A 21,855-nucleotide genomic window follows, 5' to 3' on the forward strand; every position below is an offset into this window, starting at 1 on the left:
GGGATCGTGGCACCGCGGCATCTCCTGGGGCAGCGGGAGCAGCCACGCCGGCACAGGCGGCACCGTCCTCGCACCCTGCGGGCCCACGGCCACGGCACTGGCCAGTGGCAAACGCCACGGCACCGGCCCACGGCCACAGCACCAACCATGGCCAATGCCACGGCACCAGCCCATGGCCATGGTGACAGCACCAGCTCATGGCTAATGCCACGGCACCGGCCCATGGCCACAGCACCAACCATGGCCAATGCCACGGCACCAGCCCATGGCCATGGTGACAGCACCAGCTCATGGCTAATGCCACGGCACCGGCCCGTGGCCACAGCACCAACCCATGGCCATGGCACCAGCCCATGGCCATGGCACTGGCCAACGGCCACGGCACTGGCCCATGGAGACACCACCAACCCATGGCCATGGCACTGCCCCATGGCCACGGCACCGGCCCACGGCCATGGTGACAGCACCAGCTCATGGCTAATGCCGCGGCACCGGCCCGTGGCCACAGCACCAACCCGTGGCCATGGCACTGGCCAACGGCCATGGTGACAGCACCAGCTCATGGCTAATGCCGCGGCACCGGCCCGTGGCCACAGCACCAACCCATGGCCATGGCACCAGCCCATGGCCACAGCACTGGCCAACGGCCATGGTGACAGCACCAGCTCATGGCTGATGCCACGGCACCAGCCCATGGCCATGGCACTGGCCAACGGCCACAGCCACGGCACCAGCCCACGGCCACCGTGACAGCACCAGCTCATGGCTAATGCCGCGGCACCGGCCCGTGGCCACGGCCACCCCGTCCTCACCTCTGCTGGAACCTTCCATAGTGTAAATTGTTCCCCCCCCCCCCCCCCCCCCCACGTGTGTCACAGGGAACACGCAGCATCCCCCCCGCCGCCATTCCCACGACCAGCTCCGGTGCCACAACCACCTCCATCCTGGTGACACTGGTGATACTGGTGCTGGGGCCTGCCATCCGGGGGGGCACATCGACAGCACCAGGGGACGTGGCCAGTGTGGAGGGGGGGGGCACGGATGGATGGTGTATGGGCTGGGGGTCCCGGTGCCACCAGCCCATGGGACCCCCACCCACGGTGCCGCGACCCCCGGCGCGGGACGGAGCCGACAGCGCTGAACTCTTGGCTTCTTTTTTTTAAATATTTTTTATTATTATGATTTCTTTTTAATTTTTTTTTTTAATTTTTTTTTCTTGTTTAGCTGTTCAAGTGCTGTGTTTGGTCACGCGAGTAAATCCCCCCCCCCCCGACCATCCGTGGCCTTTTGGTCGTGACATTTGGACCCACCGCGTCCCCTCCCCCCCTCCCCCGGGGCCCCCCCTGAGCCCCCCGCCCTGGCAGAGGCGCCCCTGCCCCCCCTCGGGGCCCCCCCTGAGCCCCCCCCGGCCCCCCCGGCCCGACGGACCCAGGAACCAAACAAGGAACAAACCAACAGAAAAGTCACCATGTGGCGGGCGGCACTGGTCCCAGTGCTCGCAGCTGACTGGTCCCAGTGCCCGCGGCTGAGTGGTCCCAGCGCCCACAGCTGACTGGTCCCAGTGCCCGCAGCTGACTGGTCCCAGTGCCCGCGGCTGAGTGGTCCCAGTGCCCGGGGCTGAGTGGTCCCAGTACCTGCAGCTGACTGGTCCCAGTGCCTGGAGCTGACTGGTCCCAGTGCCCGTGGCTGACTGGTCCCAGCGCCCACAGCTGACTGGTCCCAGTGCCCGCGGCTGAGTGCTCCCAGTGCCCGGGGCTGAGTGGTCCCTGTGCCCGCGGCTGACTGGTCCCAGTGCCCGGAGCTGACTGGTCCCAGTGCCCGGGGTGCCCCGGTCCTTCTTCCTTCTCCAGCACCACCCGCCTGTACCAGGCCGGGGCCCTGCGGGGGCTCCTGGGCTGGGGGGGGCTGCAGGGTCGGGGGGCTCCGGGACCCCCCTCTGTAGGCGAGGGGAGAGACCCCCACGCCGGGCTGGACCCCTCAGCCGCTGCCCCGGTGCAGGGGGACGATGGCCGGGGGGGGGTGGGGATGATGATGCCCGGGGGGGGATGGGGGGGTTGGGGGGGTGTCCCACCTGCCTCGACCACCCCCTTTAAAAAACCGGGGGGGAAGCCCCCCCCCTCCGGTACGTCCTGGCCGCCCCAGCTCGGACTCGCCGCGTCTGCCCCCCCCGCCTGGCCAGGCCCCCCCCAGCCAGCGCGACCCCCGCCCCCCCCCCCATCCGCCAACAGGGCTGCAGTCGGGGCGAAGAGGGGCAGGTGGATCCCAGCCAGACCCCGGCCGATCCCAGCTGAATCCCAGCCTGATCGCGCCAGACTCCAGCGGGCCCCAGCTGGATCACTGCAGATCCCAGCCAGGCTCCAGCCGGATCCCAGCGAATCCCACCCAGACCCCAGCTGGATCACAGTGGATCCCAGCCGGATCTCAGAGGACCCCAACCAGATCCAAGCCAGGTTCCAGCAGATTCCAGCTGGATCCCAGCCGGACCCCAGCCAGATCCCCAGCAGATCCCGGCCAGGTCCCAGCCGGATCCCGGCTGATCCCAGACAGATCCCGGGCAGATCCCAACCAGATGCCAGCCGGACCCCGGCAGATCCCAGTGGATCCCAGCCACAGCGCGGCTCCCCTGGCTCTGGAGCAGGATCCCGCGACCTTTCCAGCCCCTCCCGGCGGCTCTGCCGGGATCGGGATCGGGATCGGGATCGGGATCGGGATCGGGACCGGGACCGCGTGGGCAGCGCCAGGACGGTGCTTCCCCCGCCGCGGCCGGGGGGTACTGGGGAGTTGGGGGGTGGGAGAGGCGGGGGGGATGGGGCCGGGGCCGGGGGAGCCCCTCGGGATCCGGTAAACGGGGCCCGGTTAAATCTCTCCACGCGTGGATCCGGTGGGCCCGGCCCGGCGGGCGGGGACACCGGGCGGGGGGTCCAGGCGTTGGCCCCGGCTCAGAGGGGCCCCCCCGTCACCCCCCGCCCCCCCCCCGGTGCCAGACGTGCCCCCCAAAGGCACTGAACAGCTGGAGGGGGGGGCGGGGGTGTCCAGCCGTATCGTGGGACCCGATCTGTCGCGACAGGCGGCAACAACCCGCGGGCACGGGACAGAGCTGTGCCCCCGGACCGGCCCGGGGGTGTCTGGGGGCTCCTGCCCCGGGGGGGCCCCCACTCTCCCGGGCCGGGCGGGGGCGGCGGGGCCGGTGTGAGACCCCCCGGGGCCGGTGCGAGGGGCCCTAAGTGCTTCGGCGCCGGGCGGGCGGGCAGGGACCGGTACCGTCGGGGGCCCGGTACCGCGGGGGTCCGATACCGCCGGGGTCCGATGCCGCCGAGGGCTCGGTACCGTCGGGGGCCCGGTACCGTCGGGGGCCCGGTACCGCCGGTACCGCCCCACACTCCCCCCGGGGCTGCCTCGTCCTTGTAAGCGCTTTGGGCTCCGCGGAGCCGGGGACAAGTGCTAAACACCGCGGTCCCCCCGCCCCCCCCGGTTCTCCCTCCCCCCCCAGGCCCCCCCACCCCCGTCATCCCCGCCCCTCCCCCGGCGCCGTCCCTAAGTGCTACGCGGGGTGCGGACGCGCCGGGACCGGGGGCTCCCCGCCGCCCCCCCCGCCGGGTAAGGGCTGGGGACAGCACCCGGGGGATAAGTGCTGGGGCCGGGGGGCCTCCCCGAACCGCCCCCCCGAGCCCCCACCCCCGCCTGGCGCCAGCCCCGGCTCCGGCGGGTCCCGGTTGCATCACCCGGTGGGAGCGGGGCCGGGGGGGGCTGGGGCCGGCGCGGGCCCGTTCTCACGCGAAAATAATCCCGAGGCCGAGGGCGGGGGGGTGGGGGGCAAAGCTGCTGAGTCACCGGAATTCCCCAGCCCCCGCCGGAGCCTCCCACGGATCCTCGCCCCGGTGCTGCCTCCCGGAGCCATTGGCCGCCCACCCGCCCACCGGCGGGGACCCCCGGGCCACTGGCTGCGCTGAGTGCTGGGGCGAGGGGCATCAACTGGCCGCATCACCGGGGCGAGGGTCTCACCCCGATGGCAGCACCGGGATGAAGGTCACCATCCTGCCAGCAGCACCGGGGTGACGGTCACCATCCCAGTGACAGCACCGAGGCGAGGGTCCCATCCCGATGGCAGCACCAGGGCTAGGGTCACCGTCCTGCCAGCAGCACCGGGGCGAGGGTCCCATCCTGCCAGCAGCACCGGGGTGAGGGTCACCATCCTTCCAGCAGCACCGGGGTGACAGTCACCATCCCAGTGGCAGCACCGGGGCGAGGGTCCCATCCTGATGGCAGCACCGGGGTGACGGTCACCATCCCGGTGGCAGCACCGGGGCGAGCGTTGCCAACCTACCGGCAGCACCGGGGCCGGATCCAAAGCGCTGGGTGGCAGCTCCGGTCCCCTCCCCCCAGCCATGGCCAGGGGTGCCGCGGGATGCTGGCGGTGCCGGTGGCCACCGGCCGGTCCCCGGGGTGCTGGGGGCTGAAGCCATCCCCACCGTGGCAATGGTTGTGGGTACCGGGATGGCGCTGGCGGCATGAAGGGAAGGACTGGGGGGGGGGGGGCAGGCGGGGGGGCTTCCCGCGCCGGCCGGGAGGGTGATTAATAAATAAATAAATTAAAGAAGGGAGACGGTTTCCTCCCGGGCCAGAGCCACCGCCGGTGCTGGCATGGCCCAGCAGCCCCCATCCCGGGGGTCCCGCTGCCACATCCCACCATCTTCACTCCGGCAAAGCGCCCGTTGGCTGTTGGGGGATGGGGCCACCTGCCCTTGGATGTCACCTTGGCCATGGGGCGAGTGGGGACACCCCCATCCCCGTGGGGACACGTGGGGTCCGCTCGGCCGCCTCCTCTCCTGGTTGCCGTTGAGCTGGTGCGGCAGAGCCACGCAGTGAAAAGCCGTGTCACTGTGTCACTGTGTCACCGTGCCATGCCGTGCCACCGTGGGGGTGTGGCGGGCGCTGGGGGTCCCGGCCGCCCCCTCCCCTTCTCCGTCCGGGTGCTTTTATTGCACAACGCATGTCAAAGCGCGGGTTTGGTGCAGCGTTTCTCCACGGGGTTTTCATCTTTCTCCCCCCTCCCCGCCATCCGAAGGGATCTCAACGCTCGTTCTTTGTCTTTTCAAAATCACCCCCCCCAAAAAAAAAAAATAATGGGGGGGGGGAAAAAACAAAACACAAAAAAAAGAGAGGTGGAGAGGGGGGAGGGGCGCAGGGTGGAGGGGCAGCACTCTAGGAGCATCCGCATCTGTCAACCACCATTCCCGGGATCTTGCCGTAGATGATTTGTTGTTTATCGTTGAAGTAAAGCATATTGATGGGGGACATCTTGGTGGGGGTGCAGCAGGGCCCCGCCGACCCCCGGGGGTTGGCCTGTTGCACCAGGTGGGTGTGGGGGTACTTCTGCATGAACATGTACTCGCACTGCCCCGAGCAGTAGTTGGCTTTGTACCTCTTGGGAGCGATGATCCAGTCCCAGCCGAAGGCTTCGAAGTCCACGGTGAGGGGGTAGCGGCAGCAGCGCGACTCGGTCGAGTGCTCGTCGCAGTCCAGCCCCAGGTTGCGCCGCGAGCGCTTGTTGTTCTCCAGCACCCGCAGCTCCATGAAAGGGTGCTGGGGGGAAGGGGGAAGGGGGGGCGTCAGGATCGGGTGCTGAGCCGGCGTCCCAGCATCCCAGCATCACATGGTCCCAGCGTCCCAGCATCCCAGCATCACATAGTCCCAGCATCACATGGTCCCAGCGTCCCAGCATCCCAGCATCACATAGTCCCAGCATCACAAGGTCCCAGCATCCCAGGGTCCCAGTGTCCCAGCATCCCAGTGTCACAGGGTCTCAGCGTCCCTGCATCCCAGCATCACATGGTCCCAGCGTCCCAGCATCCCAGCATCACATGGTCCCAGCATCCCAGTGTCCTAGGGTCCCAGTGTCCCAGCGTCCCAGTGTCCCAGCATCCCAGTGTCACAGCATCACATAGTCCCAGCGTCCCAGCATCACGCGGTCCCAGTGTCCCAGCATCCCAGCATCACATGGTCCCAGCATCCCAGTGTCCTAGGGTCCCAGTGTCCCAGTGTTCCAGCATCCCAGCACCACATGGTCCCAGCGTCCCAGTGTCCTAGGGTCCTAGGGTCCCAGTGTCCCAGCATCCCAGTGTCCCAGCATCCCAGTGTCACGGGGTCCCAGTGTCCCAGCATCCCAGCATCACACAGTCCCAGTGTCTCAGCATTGCAGCATCACATGGTCCCAGCATCCCAGTGTCCTAGGGTCCCAGTGTCCCAGCGTCCCAGTGTCCCAGCATCACATAGTCCCAGCGTCCCAGCATCCCAGCATCACACGGTCCCAGTGTCCCAGCATCCCAGCATCACATGGTCCCAGCATCCCAGTGTCCTAGGGTCCCAGTGTCCCAGTGTTCCAGCATCCCAGCACCACATGGTCCCAGCGTCCCAGTGTCCTAGGGTCCCAGTGTCCCAGTGTCCCAGCATCCCAGTGTCACAGGGTCCCAGTGTCCCAGCATCCCAGCATCACACAGTCCCAGTGTCCCAGCATTCCAGCATCACATGGTCCCAGCATCCCAGTGTCCTAGGGTCCCAGTGTCCCAGCGTCCCAGTGTCACAGCATCCCAGTGTCACAGCATCCCAGCATCACATGGTCCCAGTGTCACAGTGTCCCAGCATCCCAGCGTCCCAGCATCCCAGTGTCCCAGCATCCCAGTGTCCCAGCATCCCACATCCCACATGGTTCAGCAGAGCTGCCACCAGCCCCATGGATCTGCCACCAGTCCCACTGAGCTGCCACCAGCCCCACTGAGATGTCACGAGCTCCACTGAGGTGTCACCAGCCTCATTAGGGTGTCACCAGCCCCATAGAGTTGCCACCAGCCCCACTGAGGTGTCACCAGTGCCATCGAGGTGTCACCAGCCCCACGGAGCTGCCACCAGCTCTAGCAAGGTGTCACCAGCCCCAGTGAGGTGTCACCAGCCCTATGGAGTTTCCACCAGCCACATCAAGGTGTCACCAGCCCCACGGACCTGCCACCAGTCCCCTGAGGTGTCACCAGCCCATGGAGCTGCCACCAGCCCTACTGAGGTGTCACCAGCCCATGGAGCTGTCACCAGTCTCATGGAAGTGTCACCAGCCCCACAGAGCTGTGACCAGCTCCTGGCAGAGGTCCCACTGAGCTCTGACCATCCCCACAGAGCCACAGCTGGCCCCACAGAGTTGTCATTGTCCCCACAGAGCTGTCACCAGCCCCATGGGGGTGTCATTGTCCCCATGGAGGTGTGACCAGCCCCATGGAATCATCATCAGCTCATCAGAGAGGTGAAGCTGTGGCCAGCCCCATGGAGCCATCACTGTCCCCATGAAGCCATCACTGCCCCCCCCCCTGGAACTGTGACTGTCCTCACAAAGCTGTGGCCAGCCCCACAGAGCCATCACTGTCCCCATGAAGCCACCACTGTCCCCATAGAGCCATCACTGTCCCCATGGAGCTGTGACTGCCCCCACAAAGCTGTGGCCAGCTCCACAGAGCCACCACTGTCCCCATGAAGCCACCACTGTCCCCATGGAGCTGCGACTGCCCCCACAAAGCTGTGACCAGCCCCACAGAGCCATCACTGTCCCCATGGAGCTGTGACTGCCCCCACAAAGCTGTGGCCAGCCCCACGGAGCCACCACTGTCCCCAAAGAGCCATCACTGCCCCCCTCCTGGAGCCATCACTGTCCCCATGAAGCCACCACTGTCCCCATGGAGCTGCGACTGCCCCCACAAAGCTGTGGCCAGCCCCACAGAGCCACCACTGTCCCCATGGAGCCATCACTGTCCCTCCCTGGAGCCATCACTGTCCCCATGGAGCTGCGACTGCCCCCACAGAGCTGTGACCCCCCCGTACCCCTCCCCATCACCCCCCCTTTTGCCCTCCAGCTCCGGGGGATGACAACTGGGACCCCCGTACCCAGTCACACCCCACGGAGCTCCGCACAGCACCCACCCCCACCAACCACAGCGGGGGCATCCCGAGCCCCACGGCCACCCCGGGGGCTGCCACCTACCAGCCCTTCGGCGCCGGGTCCCAGCGAGGTGACGGCCAGGTCGTTGCCGTTGGGGTCGAAGGCGTTGATCTCGATGCCCCAGTTGTTCTGCGGTTGCTTGAACCAATTCTGCAGGACGTGCTTGAAGTCGATGCTCTGCCAGTGACCCAGGCGGGAGTTGAGGTCGATCTTGAGCGATCGGATACGGATGTGGCGGCTGCCCTCCTCCGTCACCGGCTTCAGGCGGAGGATCTGCAGGTAGACGGTGGAGGTGTGCTGCACGGGCCGCAGGTACACCCACAGCTGCGCCTTCACCACCTTGGTGAACATGATCTTGGGGCTGAAGTTGAAGAAGCAGCAATGGGGGTTGCCCTCGATCTGCACCACCGGGTCCGCTGTGGGAGGAAGGAGGCGTCAGGGCTGGCCCCGGGTTCCCTCCCTCTCCTCCTCGTGGGATGCGGGGTGGGGGGCGAGCATCCTTCTTGTGGGATGCAGGTTTGAGGGTGAGCTCCTCCCAGAGTGGGATGTGGGGTCGGGGGTGAGCATCCTCCTCATGGGATGCAGGGTTGGGGGTGAGCATCCTTCTCGTGGGATGTGGAGTCGGGGGTGAGAATCGTCCTCTGGGATGCAGGGTTGGGGTGAGCATCCTCCTCGTGGGATGCAGGGTCAGGGATGCAGGGTCAGGGGTGAGCATCCTCCTGGCATGGGATGTGGAGTTGGGGGTGAGCATCCTCCTCTGGGATGCAGGGTGGGGGGCGAGCATCCTCCTCGTGGGATGCGGGGTGGGGGGCAAGCATCCTTCTTGTGGGATTGTGGGTCGAGGGCAAGCTCGTCCCAGAGTGGGATGCGGGGTCAGGGATACAGGGTCAGGGGTGAGCATCCTCCTCGTGGGATGTGGGGTGGGAGGTGAGCTCCTCCTCGTGGGATGCAGGGTCAGGGGCGAGCATCCTCCTTGTGGGATGCAGGGTGGGGGGCGAGCATCCTCCTTGTGGGATGCGGGGTGGGGGGCGAGCTCCTCCTCGGTCATTAGGAGGTGAAGGGCAGGGCAGAGGCCACCCGAGGGGTCACTGCCCCTCCGGCCGCAATAAGGTCCCCGGCTGCCCCCTGACCCCGCGGCACCGGGACGCGTGATCCCCCGCGGGGGCGGCGGGGAACCGGCCCCAGGCTGGGGGGGGCTGGCTTGAGCGGGGTGGGGGGCTCCAGCCCCACAGCAGGTGCTGTGGTGCAGCCGGTGCCCACCACGTCCCCTCGGGGCAGCCGGGAAGGTGCCCGGTGCTGCAGCCCCGGGGATGCGGCAGAGCCCCCGGGAGGGTCCGGGGCACCGAGCTGGGTACCACCGGGCTCCCCACCGGGGGTCCGGCCGGGTGGGCATCGCGGAGGTCACCCATCTCCCACCCCCCCATCACCCCCCACCCTCCCATCTCCCACCCCCCATCACCTCCCACCCCCCCATCACCTCCCACCCTCCCATTTCCCACCCCCCCATCACCTCCCAGCCTCCCATCTCCCACCCCCCCATCATCTCCCACCCCCCCATCACCTCCCAGCCTCCCATCTCCCACCCCCCCATCATCTCCCACCCCCCCATCACCTCCCACCCTCCCCACATTTGTTTTCAGGGCAGCCCCCCCCCCCCCCCCCAAGCAGCCCCCATGCCTCACCCAGCACCCCGGGGGTGCCCCCAGGGATGGCAAAGGTGAGCGACCCCCACCCAGGGACACCCACCCTGCTGGGGTGACCACCCCCAGCCCAAGCACCCTTCCGAGCCAGGGGTCCCCCAGCCCCACGGCAGCACCCCTAGAGCCCAGCCCTGCTCCAGCCCTCCCTGCTCGGCCAAACATCTGTGTCAAATTGAGCTGGGAATTTCGCCCCCCCACACCCCCCCCAAAGCGCAGCCCCCTCCCCCTGCCACGCACCGGTCAGGTTTAATAGCACCCAGCTGCAGCGGGGCCATTTGCTGCATGCGGGGCCCCCCGAACACATGGGGGTCACGACACCGGCCGCAGCCCCGGGGATGCCAGGCAGCCCCCCCGCTGCACCACACATAAACCAAAGTGACAGGGGCTGGGGGGGCGCAGGCGCCCACCGCCCAGACCCCTCTCACCAATTTGCTGCGCACAAGCCCCCCATTAAACCTGCACTTCCCCAGCAGCCCCCTGGTGCTTGGTGCCCCCCCCCGTCTTAAACCAGGGGGCAGGTTGTGCCCCCCAGCCCCTCAGAGGGGGCTTTGCCACCCGTCACCCCGGGGGTGTCATCCCAGCCTGGGCCAGTGGCCACCTCGAGGGGCTCTGTGGCCCCGGTGGCTTTAGGGGCCACGGTGGCAGTTTGCTCCGGGGTCACGGGGGGGGCGGCTCTGCAGCACGGACCCCCCACGGGGGGTGGGTTTGTAGGAGCTCCAGGTGAGCGATCCCAAAGCGGCACTGAAGCCCCTCGCCGCAGCACTGGGGGCACCAGGGGCACCGCTGACCCTCCTCCGGGCCAGGACTTGGGGGGCAGCGGGTGCCAGCGGCCCCCGGGGTGACAGGGGGGGTCTGGGGTGCTGGGGCGGGGGGGTCAGAGCGGGGGGGGGCTCTGCCACGCTGGCTGCTCCTGGCACGGGGCTGCAGCGATGCCAGGATGCTCATCCCGTCGCTGTGGCAACGGGGGATAAAGGTTACCGGGACATCGGTCACAGCTGAGTATGTGCGGGGAGGGGGGCACCCCCGGGCTCAACCCCTACCCCCCCCCGCTCTTTGTTCCCACCGGGGCCCGGATTTGGGGCTCCCACCTCTGCCCCATTAACCCCTCCCCTGCTGCAGGGGACTGGAGACCCCCACCCACCCACCCCCAGATCCCAGCACCTTGGGGACCCCCCGACACCCAGAGGTGCCATGTGCCGGCGATGTCCCCACCGTGTCCCACTGACCTTGAGCAGCTCCAAGCGGCCCCCCCAGCCCCCCCCACCGGGCCCCTCACCCCAAACCGGCCCCCCCCCATCGCCCTTCACTAAGCCCCCTCCACCCCACAGGTCATGGGGAGCCCCTAAATGGGTTTAGGACCCAATTAACCATCCCGGGGTAGTTAAAAGAAAATCCCGGGGGGGGGGGGGGGGGGGGGGCTGGGGGGTGCGGGTGTGGGATTAACTGGGGGGGGGGGGTGGCCGGGGTGAACCCGAGAGCTTTATGGCTTTGCTGCCTATAAAGCCCTTTCCTTCCTTCTGTTCAGGAACCATAAAACCCCACACAATTGCCACGGGGGGTGGGGGGGGGTGCAGGGCGGGGGGGGGGGGGAGGAAAAAAAATCATAATAATAACGGAGCGGCCGCAGCTGGGGCAGGCGGGACCCCCGGGGGCATCTGGTTGGGGGGGCTGGGGCTGGAGGACCCCGGCTCGGGGGGGTCCTGGCCGGGAGGAGGGGCAGCCCCCTGGTATTTATTTGGGGGGGGCCCCCCCCGAGCTGTGAAATGGGGGGGGGGGGGGGGGGCGGGGGGCTGCGTTAAGGCGGCGCAGGGAGGAAACCCCCAGCGTGTTGTCAATTTTATGGGTAATAAAATTTCAAAGCCGCCCGAGTCTATTAATGCCTGGGAAGGAAATTCGGCGGGGGGCTGCGGGGGGGGGGGGGGGCAGCGCCTGACACTTCCCTCCCTTCCGCTCCCCCTTCGCACCCGGCCCCCCCGGCCCCGCTCCACCGGGGGTCCCGCAGCCCGCCCCCCCCCCCCGCCCCGGGGGTCCCGGCCCCGCAGCAGGTGGAGCCAGGGCTGGGCAGGGCGCTGGCACCGGGGGAAACTGAGGCACGGGGGGGGCGGGGGGCGGCCGCCCTGGACCCCCGGCTGCAGCCATGGCACGGCGCAGCAAAGCCCCGGGGACCCCTGTGTGTCCCCCCCCCGCCTGCCTGTCCCCAGCACGCCCCACTGTCACCCTGCCATCACCCTGCTGTCACCCTGCCCTGTCACCCTGCCCTGTCACCCTGCCGTCACCCTGCCGTCACCCTGCTGTCACCCCGCTGTCACCCCGCTGTCACCCTGCCATCACCGTGCTGTCACCCCGCCGTCACCCTGCCGTCACCCTGCTGTCAACCTGTTGTCACCCTGCTGTCACCCTGCTGTCACCCTGCTGTCACCCTGCCCTGTCACCCTGCTATCACCCTGCTATCACCCCACCATCACCCTGCTGTCACCCCGCCATCACCCTGCCATCACCCTGCCCTGTCACCCTGCCGTCACCCCATCACCCTACTGTCACCCTGCCCATTACCCCACTGTCACCCTGCTGTCACCCTGCCGTCACCTCGCCATCACCCTACCCGTCACCCCACTGTCACCCTGCCATCACCCCACCATCACCCCACTGTCACCCTGCCCATCACCCTGCCCTGTCACCCTGCCGTCACCCTGCTGTCACTCTGCCCAGTCACCCTGCCCATCACCCCATCATCACCCTGCTGTCACCCTGCCCGTCGCTCCACCATCACCCCGCTGTCACCCTGCCATCACCTTGCCCGTCACCCTGCTCTCACCCTGCTCTCACCCTGCTGTCACCCGCCTGTCACCCTGCTGTCACTCTGCCCATCACTCTTCTGTCACCCTGCTGTCACTCTGCCCTGTCACCCTGCTGTCACCCCACCGTCACCCTGCTGTCACCCTGACCGTCACCCTGCTGTCACCCTGCCCATCACCCCGCCATCACCCTGCTGTCACTCTGCCCGTCACCCCACTGTCATCCTGCTGTCACCTTGACCTCAAACTACCCTGTCACCCTGCCCCGTCACCCTGCTGTCACTCTGCTATCACCCTGCCGTCACCCTGCCCTGTCACCCTACCATCACCTCACTGTCACCCTGCCGTCACCCCGCCATCACCCTGCCCATCACCCCACCGTCACCCTGCTGTCACCCTTCCCTGTCACCCTGCCCATCACCCCACCATCATCCCGCTGTCACCCCGTCGTCACCCCGCTGTCACCCTGCCATGTGCCGCGGCCGAGCACTGGCACCCGCTGCCTGCTGGGGCCCTGGGGACCCAGAGGTCACCGCGCTGTCTGCCCTGCGCCCCAGTCTGGTCCCAGTGCTGGGGCTGAGTCCCAATGCAAGTGCCAGGTCCCAGTACCCAGTGCCAGTGCTGGGTCCCAGTGCCATGTCCCAGTGCCGGTGCTGGGTCCCAGTGCCGGTGCTGTGTCCCAGTGCTAGTGCTGGCTCCCAGTGATGGTGCTGCATCCCAGTACCGGCCAGGTCCCAGTACCCAGCACCAGCATTGGTGCTCGGGCTGGTGCCAGTGCTGGGTCTTGGTCCTACTACCAGTGCCCAGTCCCACTTACTCACTGGTCCCAGTGCCAGCTCCCAGCACACAGTCCCAGCTCCCAGCACACAGAGGCCATTCCCAGTTCCTGCTGCCCCGTCCCAGTGCCCCGTCCCAGTGCCAGTGCTGGCTCGCAGTGCTGGTGCTGCATCCCAGTGCCGGCTGGGTCCCAGTACCCAGCACCACCGTCGGTGCTCGGGCTGGTGCCAGTGCCGGGTCCTGGTCCCTACTACCAGTGCCCCCTCCCACTTACTCACTGGTCCCAGTGCCAGCTCCCAACACACAGTCCCAGCTCCCAGCACCCAGCACCCATTGGCCATTCCCAGTTCCCGCTGCCCCATCCCAGTGCCAGTGCCACACCCCAGCGCCAGTGCCAGCCGGATCCCAGTACCCAGCACCAGTGTCAGTTCTCAGGCTGGTGCCAGTGCCGGGTCCTGATATCTGCTACCAGTGCCCAGTCCCACTTACTCACTGGTCCCAGTGCCAGCTCCCAGCACACAGTCCCAGCTCCCAGCACCCAGGGGCCATTCCCAGTTCCCAGTGCCCTGTCCCAGCACCCAGTGTTGGCTCCCAGGGCCGGTGCCACATCCCAGTGCCAGTGCTGGCCAGGTCCCAGTACCAGCCAGGTCCCAGTACCCAGTACCAGCATCGGTGCTTGGGCTGGTGCCAGTGCCAGGTCCTGGTCCCTACTACCAGTGCCCAGTCCCACTTACCCACTGGTCCCAGTGCCAGCTCCCAGCACCCAGTCCCACTTACTCACTGGTCCCAGTGCTGACTCCCAGCACCCAGTGCCAGCTCCCAGCTCTCAGTGCCAGCTCCCAACACACAGTCCCAGCTCCCAGCACCCAGAAGCCATTCCCAGTTCCTGCTGCCCCATCCCAGTGCCCCGTCCCAGTGCCAGTGCTGGCTCCCGGTGCCAGTGCCACATCCCAGTGCCAGTGCCGGTGCTGGGTCCCAGTACCCAGCACCAGCGCTGGTTCTTAGGCTGGTGCCAGTGCCGGGTCCTGATCCCTACTACCAGTGCCCAGTCCCACTTGCTCACTGGTCCCAATGCCGGCTCCCAGCACTCAGTGTCAGCTCCCAGCACACAGTCCCACTTACTCACTGGTCCCAGTGCTGGCTCCCAGCACCCAGTCCCAGCTCCTAGCGCTCAGTGCCAGCTCCCAGCACCCAGTCCCAGCTCCCAGCACACAGTCCCACTTACTCACTGGTCCCAGTGCTGGCTCCCAGCACCTAGTCCCAGCTCCTAGTGCTCAGTGCCAGCTCCCAGCACCCAGTCCCAGCTCCCAGCACCCAGTCCCACTTGCTCACTGGTCCCAATGCCGGCTCCCAGCACTCAGTGTCAGCTCCCAGCACACAGTCCCACTTACTCACTGGTCCCAGTGCTGGCTCCCAGCACCCAGTCCCAGCTCCTAGCGCTCAGTGCCAGCTCCCAGCACCCAGTCCCAGCTCCCAGCACCCAGTCCCACTTGCTCACTGGTCCCAATGCCGGCTCCCAGCACTCAGTGTCAGCTCCCAGCACACAGTCCCACTTACTCACTGGTCCCAGTGCTGGCTCCCAGCACCCAGCACTCAGTGCCAGCTCCCAGCACCCAGCACCCAGCACCCAGGGGTCATTCCCAGTTCCCACTGCTCCATCCCGGGCCATCCCATGTCCCGGTGCCTCGGTGAGGCGGACGCATCCCGGGGGTGGGTGGGGGCCTCCGGGAGATGAAGGGGGGGGGGACGGGGGACGACCACGGGCCGGTCCCCGGTGGGGGGGGTCAGGCGGTACCGGGGAGCGGGGTGCGCGGGGTGAGGCAGGCCGGGGGGGCCGCGGGGGTTGAGAAGGGAGGGCTGGGGGTGGGGTGGGGGTGGGGGGGTGGGGGGTGGGGGGGGTCGCCTTTGGGCGAAGTTTTGCAGCGGCGGCGGGGCGGAACAAAGGCGGCACTGACTTTCCTGGGCCATGCTGATGACGGTCTCGGTGGTGGCGTGATACTCGTCCTCCTCCAGGTACTCGTCGTGCTGCAGCGAGTCCCCCTGGAAGTCGTGGAGGTCCAGGAGCTGCTGGAGCGGCGGGGCCTTGGGCAGCAGCTGCTCCACCACCTCCCGGGTGATGTTGGGGGCTTCCTTCAGCCGCAGCTTGCTCAGGATCTGCGACTTGATGCTCTCCAGCCGCAGCTCCTTGCTGTGCCGCCGCCAGAGGCACACGGGGCAGGCGGCTTCCGAGGCGGGGGGTTGCGTTTCCCCCCCCCCCGCCGCCCCCAGCAAAGCGAAGAAACACAGCCAAACCGGAGCCATCCCGGGGGGGGAAAAAAAAGGGGAGGAAAAAAAAAAAAAAAAAAAAAACGGAGGAAAAAAAAAAAAAACGGGGGTCCCCTACGCCGGGCCGCCCCCCCGCCCCGCTTCCACCGCAACGCGCAAGGGGCGCGGAACGGGGGGAAGGCGGTAACGGTGGCGGGGGCGGGGAAGCGGGGGGCGGTGAGGGACCGGGGGGGGTGGAGGGGGGGGGGGGGTGAGAAAAAAAGCGGCGGCAGCGGCGGCCCCCGGGTTTTATACCCCAAGAGAAGTGTGTCGTCAGCGGCCTTGATTGGCTGCGGGCGCACAAAAGAGGTTCTGGCAGGGGCTTGTCACCAGCCGCCGCCGGCCCCCCGAGCACCGGGAACGGCCCCGCCGCCGCCGCGGGCTGCCCGGTGGGCTGCGACCCCCCCCCGCCCCTCCCCAGCCCGCCCCCCGCCCGGCCCCGCCGCACTTGCCGGGAGTTGGGTCCCGCCGCGCCGCCCCCCGGCACCGGGGATGCGCGTCCCGCTGCCACCGTGCCCCGCCGCCTCCCGTGTCACCCCCCCATCCCCTCCCGTGGCACCTCCCCCCCCCATCCCCATCCCCTCCCGGGGCGCCGCCGTGTCACCCCCCCCATCCCCTCCCGGGGCACCACCACCCCCGATCCCCATCCCCTCCCGGGGCGCCGCCGTGTCACCCCCCTCCCCATCCCCATCCCTCCCGGGGCACCTCCCCCCCCCCGATCCCATCCCCTCCCGGGGCACCTCCCCCCCCGATCCCCATCCCCTCCCGGGGCGCCGCCGTGTCAGCCCCACACATACACTCGATCCCCTCCCGGGACGCCTCCCCCCACCCCATCACCATACCCATCCCCTCCCGGGGCGCCGCCGTGTCACCCCCCCATCCCCATCCCCTCCAGGGGCACCTCCCCCCCCCAACGCTCCGATCCCCATCCCCTCCCGGGGCACCTCCGTGTCACCCCCCCTCCATCCCCTCCCAGGGCGCCGCCGTGTCACCCGCCCCTTATCCCCATCCCCTCCCGGGACCTCCCGGGGGAGCCTCCGTGTCACCCCCCGTCCCCATCCCCATCCCCTCCCGGGGCGCCTTCGTGTCACACCCCCCACCCCATCACCTCCCGGGGCACCTCCTCCCTCCCCCGCTCCGATCCCCATCCCCTCCCGGGGCGCCTCCGTGACCCCCCCATCCCCATCCTCATCCACCCCCATCCCCTACCGGGGGGCCGCCTTGTCACCCCCCACCCCCATCCTCTCCCGGGGCGCCTCGCCCCCCTCCCCCCCCGCTCCCCATGCCCTCCCGGTCCGTCTCCTTCACCCGCTCCCCCGTCCCCCCCGCCCCGCTCCTCACCGACCCCCCTCCCGCCCCGTGTCCTCAACCGCCCCCGGAGTCGACCCAGGCCCCCCCTCCGCTCCATCCCGCCCCCCCCCCCCCCGCCTCCCGGTGCCGACCCCATCAGAACCATGGAGAGGGCAAGCGGGAGCGCGGTCGCGCCGGTGGCACCGGGGCTGCACCGGGGGGGGCGGCCGGGGGGGGGGCACCTCCGGGCTGCGGTGCCGCCAGATCCCGGGGAGGTGATGGGGGAGGTCCCGGTGGGTGTGGGGGGGGACAGAGGGGGTAAGGAGCGGTGCCGGTACCCCCGGTGAGGGGGGGTAGGGTGGCGCAGGCGCATCCCGCCAGGGGGCGCCGCTCCGGAGCGGGCGCGTGCACACCGGCGCCGGTGCCACCGGAGCGAAGCGCAGCGCCGGGACCAGGGCGACACCGCGCGGCGCGGGGCGGCACCGCAGCACCGGGGGTCCGGGGTGTGGGGTGGTCCGTGTGTGTGTGTCACCCCCCACCCCCCCCCCGCCCTTTCCCTCCGCCGCGGAGGGTCCCGGTGCGGGGGGTTCCCCGTGACCACGACACCGCCGGTGTCACCGGCCCCGGAGGCCGCGCGGGCCAGCGGCGGGAGGCGGCGCTCGGAGCGGGTCGTTGTCCCCGTTTTGCCCCTCCCCCACGCCCGGGGGTGGTGGTGGAGGGGGTGTCCCCCGGTGCCCCCCGCCCGGTGCCGCCGCTGGCGGGGTTGCGGGACCGAGGGGGTTAAGGAGGCGCCGTGACGCGCCCCCAGGCCCCGCCCCCAGGTCAGGCCCCGCCCCTAGGCCCGCCCCGCGGGAGCTGCCAGCGGCCCCGGCCCCGGTAACGGCAGCGGCGGGGGCGGGCGGGCCCGGGACCCCCCGTGGGCCCTGCAGGGGTCCCTCCGCGGGGGGAGGGGGGGCGGGGGGGTGTCCTTCCGCCGGGGGAGGGGCTGGGAGGGCAGGGCCCGCGCGCGGGGGGGTGATGCTCTGGGGGGGCCACGGTCGGGACAGCCCCCCCCCCCCCCGGGACCCCGCAGGGACCCTCGGCTGGGCACAGCCCCGCCGCCCCCTGGCCCTGTCGCTGTCGCCGTGTCCCCACGTGTCCCGGCCCCCATCCCCCACCCCCGCGGCCCTGTGGCCCCGTGGCCACGTCCACACATCCGCGTCCCTGCGTCCCACCCCCGTGTCCCCATGTCCCCACACCCGTGACCCCACGTCCACATCCCCACGTCCTCATGTCCCCGTGTCCCCACATCCATGTCCCTCTATCCCCACATCCACGTCCCCGTGTCCCCACATCCATGTCCCCATGTCCACATCCCTGTATCCCCACATCCCCATGTCCCTGTGTCCCCACATCCACATTCCCATGTGCCCCCATCCCCATGTCCCCATCCCCACATCCCCGTGTCCCCATGTCCCCATGTCCATGTCACTGCTTCCCCATGTCCCCGTGTCCCTACATCCATGTCCCTCTATCCCCACATCCACATCCCCATGTCCCCACATCCACGTCCCCATGTCCCCATGTCCCTGTGTCCCCACATCCACGTCCCCATGTCCCCATGTCCATGTCCCTGTGTCCCCACATCCACGTCCCCACGTCCCCATGTCCCCACATCCCCGTGTCCCCATGTCCATGTCCCTGCATCTCCACATCCACACCCCCATGTCCTTGTGTCCCCACGTCCATGTCCCCACATCCACATCCCCATATCCCCACGTTCCTGTGTCCATGTCCCCATGTCCCCACGTCCACGTCCTTGTGTCCCCACATCCCCATGTCCCCCCATCCCCATGTCCCTGTGTCCATGTCCCCATGTCCCCACGTCCACGTAATTGTGTCCCCACATCCCCATGTCCCCCCATCCCCATGTCCCTCTGTCCATGTCCCCACATCCACGTCCTTGTGTCCCCACATCCCCATGTCCCCCCATCCCCATGTCCCTGTGTCCATGTCCCCACGTCCACGTACTTGTGTCCCCCCATCCCCATGTCCCCCCATCCCCATGTCCCTGTGTCCGTGTCCCCACGTCCACGTACTTGTGTCCCCACATCCCCATGTCCCCCCATCCCCATGTCCCTCTGTCCATGTCCCCACATCCATGTCCTTGTGCCCCCACATCCCCATGTCCATGTCCCCACCTCCGGGCTGTGGCCTCTGCCAGCCGGGCAGGATAATTTTAGCCGCGTTCCCACCCTGAGGCCAGCACCGGGCAGGATGCGGCCCCGCGCCCAGCCTGCACCCAGCAATTAGGGGCAGGGCGCTTGTGGCTGGGGCTGGGGGGCCACGCTGGCAGCCAGGGGGTGGCTGTGGCCCCCCCCTGAGTGCCGTGGCCCCCCAGCCCCGGCCATGGCGGGGCTGCTGCAGGCCCTGGTGGGTGCCTCGGAGAAGGCGGCGCACATCGCGCGGCTGTGCCGGCGGGAGGACCCCCTCTTCCAGCTGCTGGTGGCCGAGAAGACGGGGGTCGACAGGAACAGGAGGTTCCTGCAGGATTTCAAGACGCTGGCAGACGTCCTCATCCAGGAGGTCATCAAGCACGACCTGGGGAAGGAGGTAGGGATCCAGCTCGGGGGGGGGGAGGGGGTCCCCAGGGGGTCCCCGCATCCCGCCGTGCCATGGCTGAGCCACCCTGGCACCCCCCATCCCCCTCCCAGTTCCCCCAACTGCAGGGTCACATCCATGGCGAGGAGTCCAACGAGTTCAGGAATGGGCAGGGTGAGTCTGGGGGAGCAGCAGAGCTGGGGACCCCATCCTGCTCCCCCAGCGGGGGCTGCAGCTGAGGCTGGGGTGCCGGCAGGGGAGACGGTGGCGGTGCGGGTCTGCGCCACGCCGGGGGACACGGCGGCCCTGCTGCTCTCGGTGCTGGAGCCCGAGCAGGCGGCCGCCGAGCTGCTGGCGGTGGCCGTGCACCGGGACGTGGTGCTGGAGGACGCGGAACTGGCCGGCGTGGCGCTCAGCATCCCCCCCCAGGACCTGGCCATCTGGATAGACCCCATCGGTGAGGGGGTGCGGGGAGAGGGTGGGTTGGCGACCCCCCGGGTGGGTTGGGGACCCTTCGGGTGGGTTGGGGACCTCCTGGGTGGGTTGGGGACCCCCAAGACCCCCCCCCATGGCTGAGCCCCGGTGAATTGGGCTGCACCCACAGACTCCACCAACGAGTACATCGGTGGGCGCGAGGACGTGGCAGCGGTCGATGGCATCGCCCCGGCGGGGCTGTGCTCGGCACTGGTGCTCATCGGTGCCTACGACCGCCGCACGGGCTGCCCGGTGCTGGGCGTCATCAACGAGCCCTTCTACCGCCGAGACCCCCAGACCGGCAGGTACTGGCACGGCAGGGACCACCGTGGCCGCATCCTGACCCCCAGCGCCATGGGGACCCGGTGCTGGGGTCCACGCTCAGTGTGTGTCCCCCCTCCCCGCAGGTGGCAGGGGAGGTACCACTGGGGCGTCGCCTACGGGGACACACGGTTCTGCTCGCTGAGCCCCCCGCCGCTGCGCCCCAGGCCCTGCGTGGTGCTGAGCCGGGCGGAGGGGGGGACAGTGCAGGTGGCCTTGGGACCCCTCTGTGACGGTCACCTGCGCTTCGCCGCCGGCGCCGGCTACAAGATGCTCTGCGTCATCCTGGGGCTGGCGGACGCCTACGTGCTCTCCAAGGGCAGCACCTTCGCCTGGGATGCCTGCGCCCCCCACGCCATCCTGCGGGCCCTGGGGGGGGGCATGGTGGCCCTGGCGGGGGCCCTGCAAGCACGGCGGCAGGGGGACACCGGCCCCCTGCCCCAGTTGGTCTATAACCGCCCGGTGGAGGGGGCGGTGGGGGCCGAGCGCTGGGCGAACCGGGGTGGCCTCGTGGCCTACGTGCACCCCCAGCACCTGGAGGCTGTGCTGGCCACGCTGGCCACCGTGCCGGGGCTCTGAGCCCACGGTGGTTGGGACCCCAGGGTGCAGGTTATAGGGTGGCTGGGACCCCCAGGGTGCAGGGCATGGGGTGGCCAGGACCCCAGGGGTGAAGGTTATAGGGTGGCTGGGACCCCCGGGGTGCAGGGTAAGGGATGGTTGGGACCCCCAGGGTGCAGGTTATAGGGTGGTTGGGACCCCAGGGGTGAAGGTTATAGGGTGGCTGGGACCCCCGGGGTGCAGGGTAAGGGATGGTTGGGACCCCCAGGGTGCAGGTTATAGGGTGGTTGGGACCCCAGGGGTGAAGGTTATAGGGTGGCTGGGACCCCCGGGGTGCAGGGTAAGGGATGGTTGGGACCCCAGGGTGCAGGTTATAGGGTGGTTGGGACCCCTGGAGGACAGGTTATAGGGTGGCTGGGACCCCCGGGGTGCAGGGTAAGGGGCAGCTGGGACCCCAGGGTGCAGGTTATAGGGTGGTTGGGACCCCTGGAGGACAGGTTATAGGGTGGCCGGGACCCCATGGTGCAGGGTAAGGGGTGGTTGGGACCCCCAGGGTGCAGGGTGCCCTGGAGTGCGGACTGTGGGGTGCAGGGTCCCCACATGCAGGGTCCCTGAGTGTGGGGTCCCCTGGGGTGCAGACTGTGGGGTGCAGGGTCTCGGGGTGCGGGGTCCCTGAGTGTGGGGTCCCAGGTACGGGGTCCCGGGATGTGGGGTCCCCTGGGTTTCAGGGTCCCAGGCTGGGGGGTCTCAGGATGTGGGGTCCCATGGGGGGCAGGGTCCCAGGGTGCCAGGTCCCTGAGTGTGGGGTCCTGGGGGTCCGGGGCCCCTGAGTGTGGGGGCCCAGGGTGCGGGGGCCCAGAGTGTGGGGTCCCGGGGTGTGGGGTCCCAGGGTGTGGGGTCCCAGGGTGCGGGGTCCCAGGGTGCGGGGGCCCAGAGTGTGGGGTCCCGGGGTGTGGGGGGCCCTGGGGTGCGGACTGTGGGGTGCAGGGTCCCAGGGTGCAGGGTCTTGGGGTGCTGGGTTCCTGATTTATGGGGTCTGGGGTCCCTGAGTGTGGGGTCCCAGGTGCGGGGTGCGGGG

General features: G+C 69.1%; 3 protein-coding genes across 28 annotated transcripts; 2 read left to right on the top strand and 1 right to left on the bottom strand.

Moving 5' to 3' along the window:
* Positions 1-4,044: 4,044 nt before the first annotated feature.
* On the bottom strand, positions 4,045-16,157 carry GDF11 (growth differentiation factor 11). 2 transcript variants are annotated; one of them, XR_013924336.1, is made up of 4 exons: positions 15,206-16,157; positions 8,021-8,394; positions 4,321-5,583; positions 4,045-4,256 (listed from the first exon to the last, which is right to left on the bottom strand). XR_013924336.1 is itself a non-coding variant. In XM_080368708.1 (3 exons), exons 1-3 carry the CDS (start codon positions 15,549-15,551, stop codon positions 5,203-5,205), a joined length of 1,101 nt encoding a protein of 366 aa, XP_080224834.1. In that variant the 5' UTR covers positions 15,552-16,157; the 3' UTR covers positions 4,045-5,202. The 2 variants fall into 2 exon arrangements, 1 of the variants encoding a protein (XP_080224834.1); XM_080368708.1 differs by having other exon boundaries at positions 4,045-5,583.
* Positions 13,060-14,972, top strand: LOC308055108 (uncharacterized protein; the record flags this gene model as incomplete). Of its 4 annotated transcripts, XM_080368705.1 has the most annotated exons (3): positions 13,060-13,382; positions 13,428-13,990; positions 14,419-14,964. In XM_080368705.1, 3 exons carry the CDS (start codon positions 13,060-13,062, stop codon positions 14,685-14,687), a joined length of 1,155 nt encoding a protein of 384 aa, XP_080224831.1. In that variant the 3' UTR covers positions 14,688-14,964. The 4 variants fall into 4 exon arrangements, with proteins under 4 accessions (XP_080224831.1, XP_080224832.1, XP_080224833.1 ...); XM_080368706.1 differs by having other exon boundaries at positions 13,060-13,369; positions 13,806-14,965; XM_080368707.1 differs by having other exon boundaries at positions 13,143-13,990; positions 14,419-14,972.
* Positions 16,158-17,654: 1,497 nt separating the features above from the next.
* INPP1 (inositol polyphosphate-1-phosphatase) lies at positions 17,655-21,660 on the top strand. 22 transcript variants are annotated; one of them, XR_013924248.1, is made up of 8 exons: positions 17,655-17,720; positions 19,225-19,436; positions 19,538-19,598; positions 19,681-19,881; positions 20,029-20,203; positions 20,306-21,052; positions 21,275-21,299; positions 21,331-21,597. XR_013924248.1 is itself a non-coding variant. In XM_080368198.1 (7 exons), the coding sequence occupies exons 2-6, from the start codon at positions 19,233-19,235 to the stop codon at positions 20,796-20,798; spliced, it is 1,134 nt and encodes a 377-aa protein (XP_080224324.1). In that variant the 5' UTR covers positions 17,655-17,720; positions 19,225-19,232; the 3' UTR covers positions 20,799-20,828; positions 20,893-21,602. The 22 variants fall into 22 exon arrangements, 9 of the variants coding, with proteins under 9 accessions (XP_080224324.1, XP_080224325.1, XP_080224318.1 ...); XR_013924238.1 differs by having other exon boundaries at positions 20,306-21,445; positions 21,569-21,638; XR_013924239.1 differs by having other exon boundaries at positions 20,306-21,084; positions 21,148-21,600.
* The last annotated feature ends 195 nt before the right edge of the window (positions 21,661-21,855 follow it).

The sequence above is a fragment of the Falco punctatus genome, assembly GCF_963210335.1.
Source record: "Falco punctatus genome assembly, chromosome: 18".
Lineage (NCBI taxonomy): Eukaryota > Metazoa > Chordata > Aves > Falconiformes > Falconidae > Falco > Falco punctatus.

Coding starts and splice junctions, on each gene's coding strand:
- GDF11 (XM_080368708.1), bottom strand. CDS start 15,551: ATGGCTCCGGTTTGGCTGTGTTTCTTCGCTTTGCTGGGGGCGGCGGGG. Junction 8,395..15,205: donor CATCAGCATGGCCCAGGAAA/GTCAGTGCCGCC, acceptor TTCCTCCCACAG/CGGACCCGGTGGTGCAGATC. Junction 5,584..8,020: donor GACCCGGCGCCGAAGGGCTG/GTAGGTGGCAGC, acceptor CCTTCCCCCCAG/CACCCTTTCATGGAGCTGCG.
- INPP1 (XM_080368191.1), top strand. CDS start 19,233: ATGGCGGGGCTGCTGCAGGCCCTGGTGGGTGCCTCGGAGAAGGCGGCG. Junction 19,882..20,028: donor CATCTGGATAGACCCCATCG/GTGAGGGGGTGC, acceptor CTGCACCCACAG/ACTCCACCAACGAGTACATC. Junction 20,204..20,305: donor CGAGACCCCCAGACCGGCAG/GTACTGGCACGG, acceptor CCCTCCCCGCAG/GTGGCAGGGGAGGTACCACT.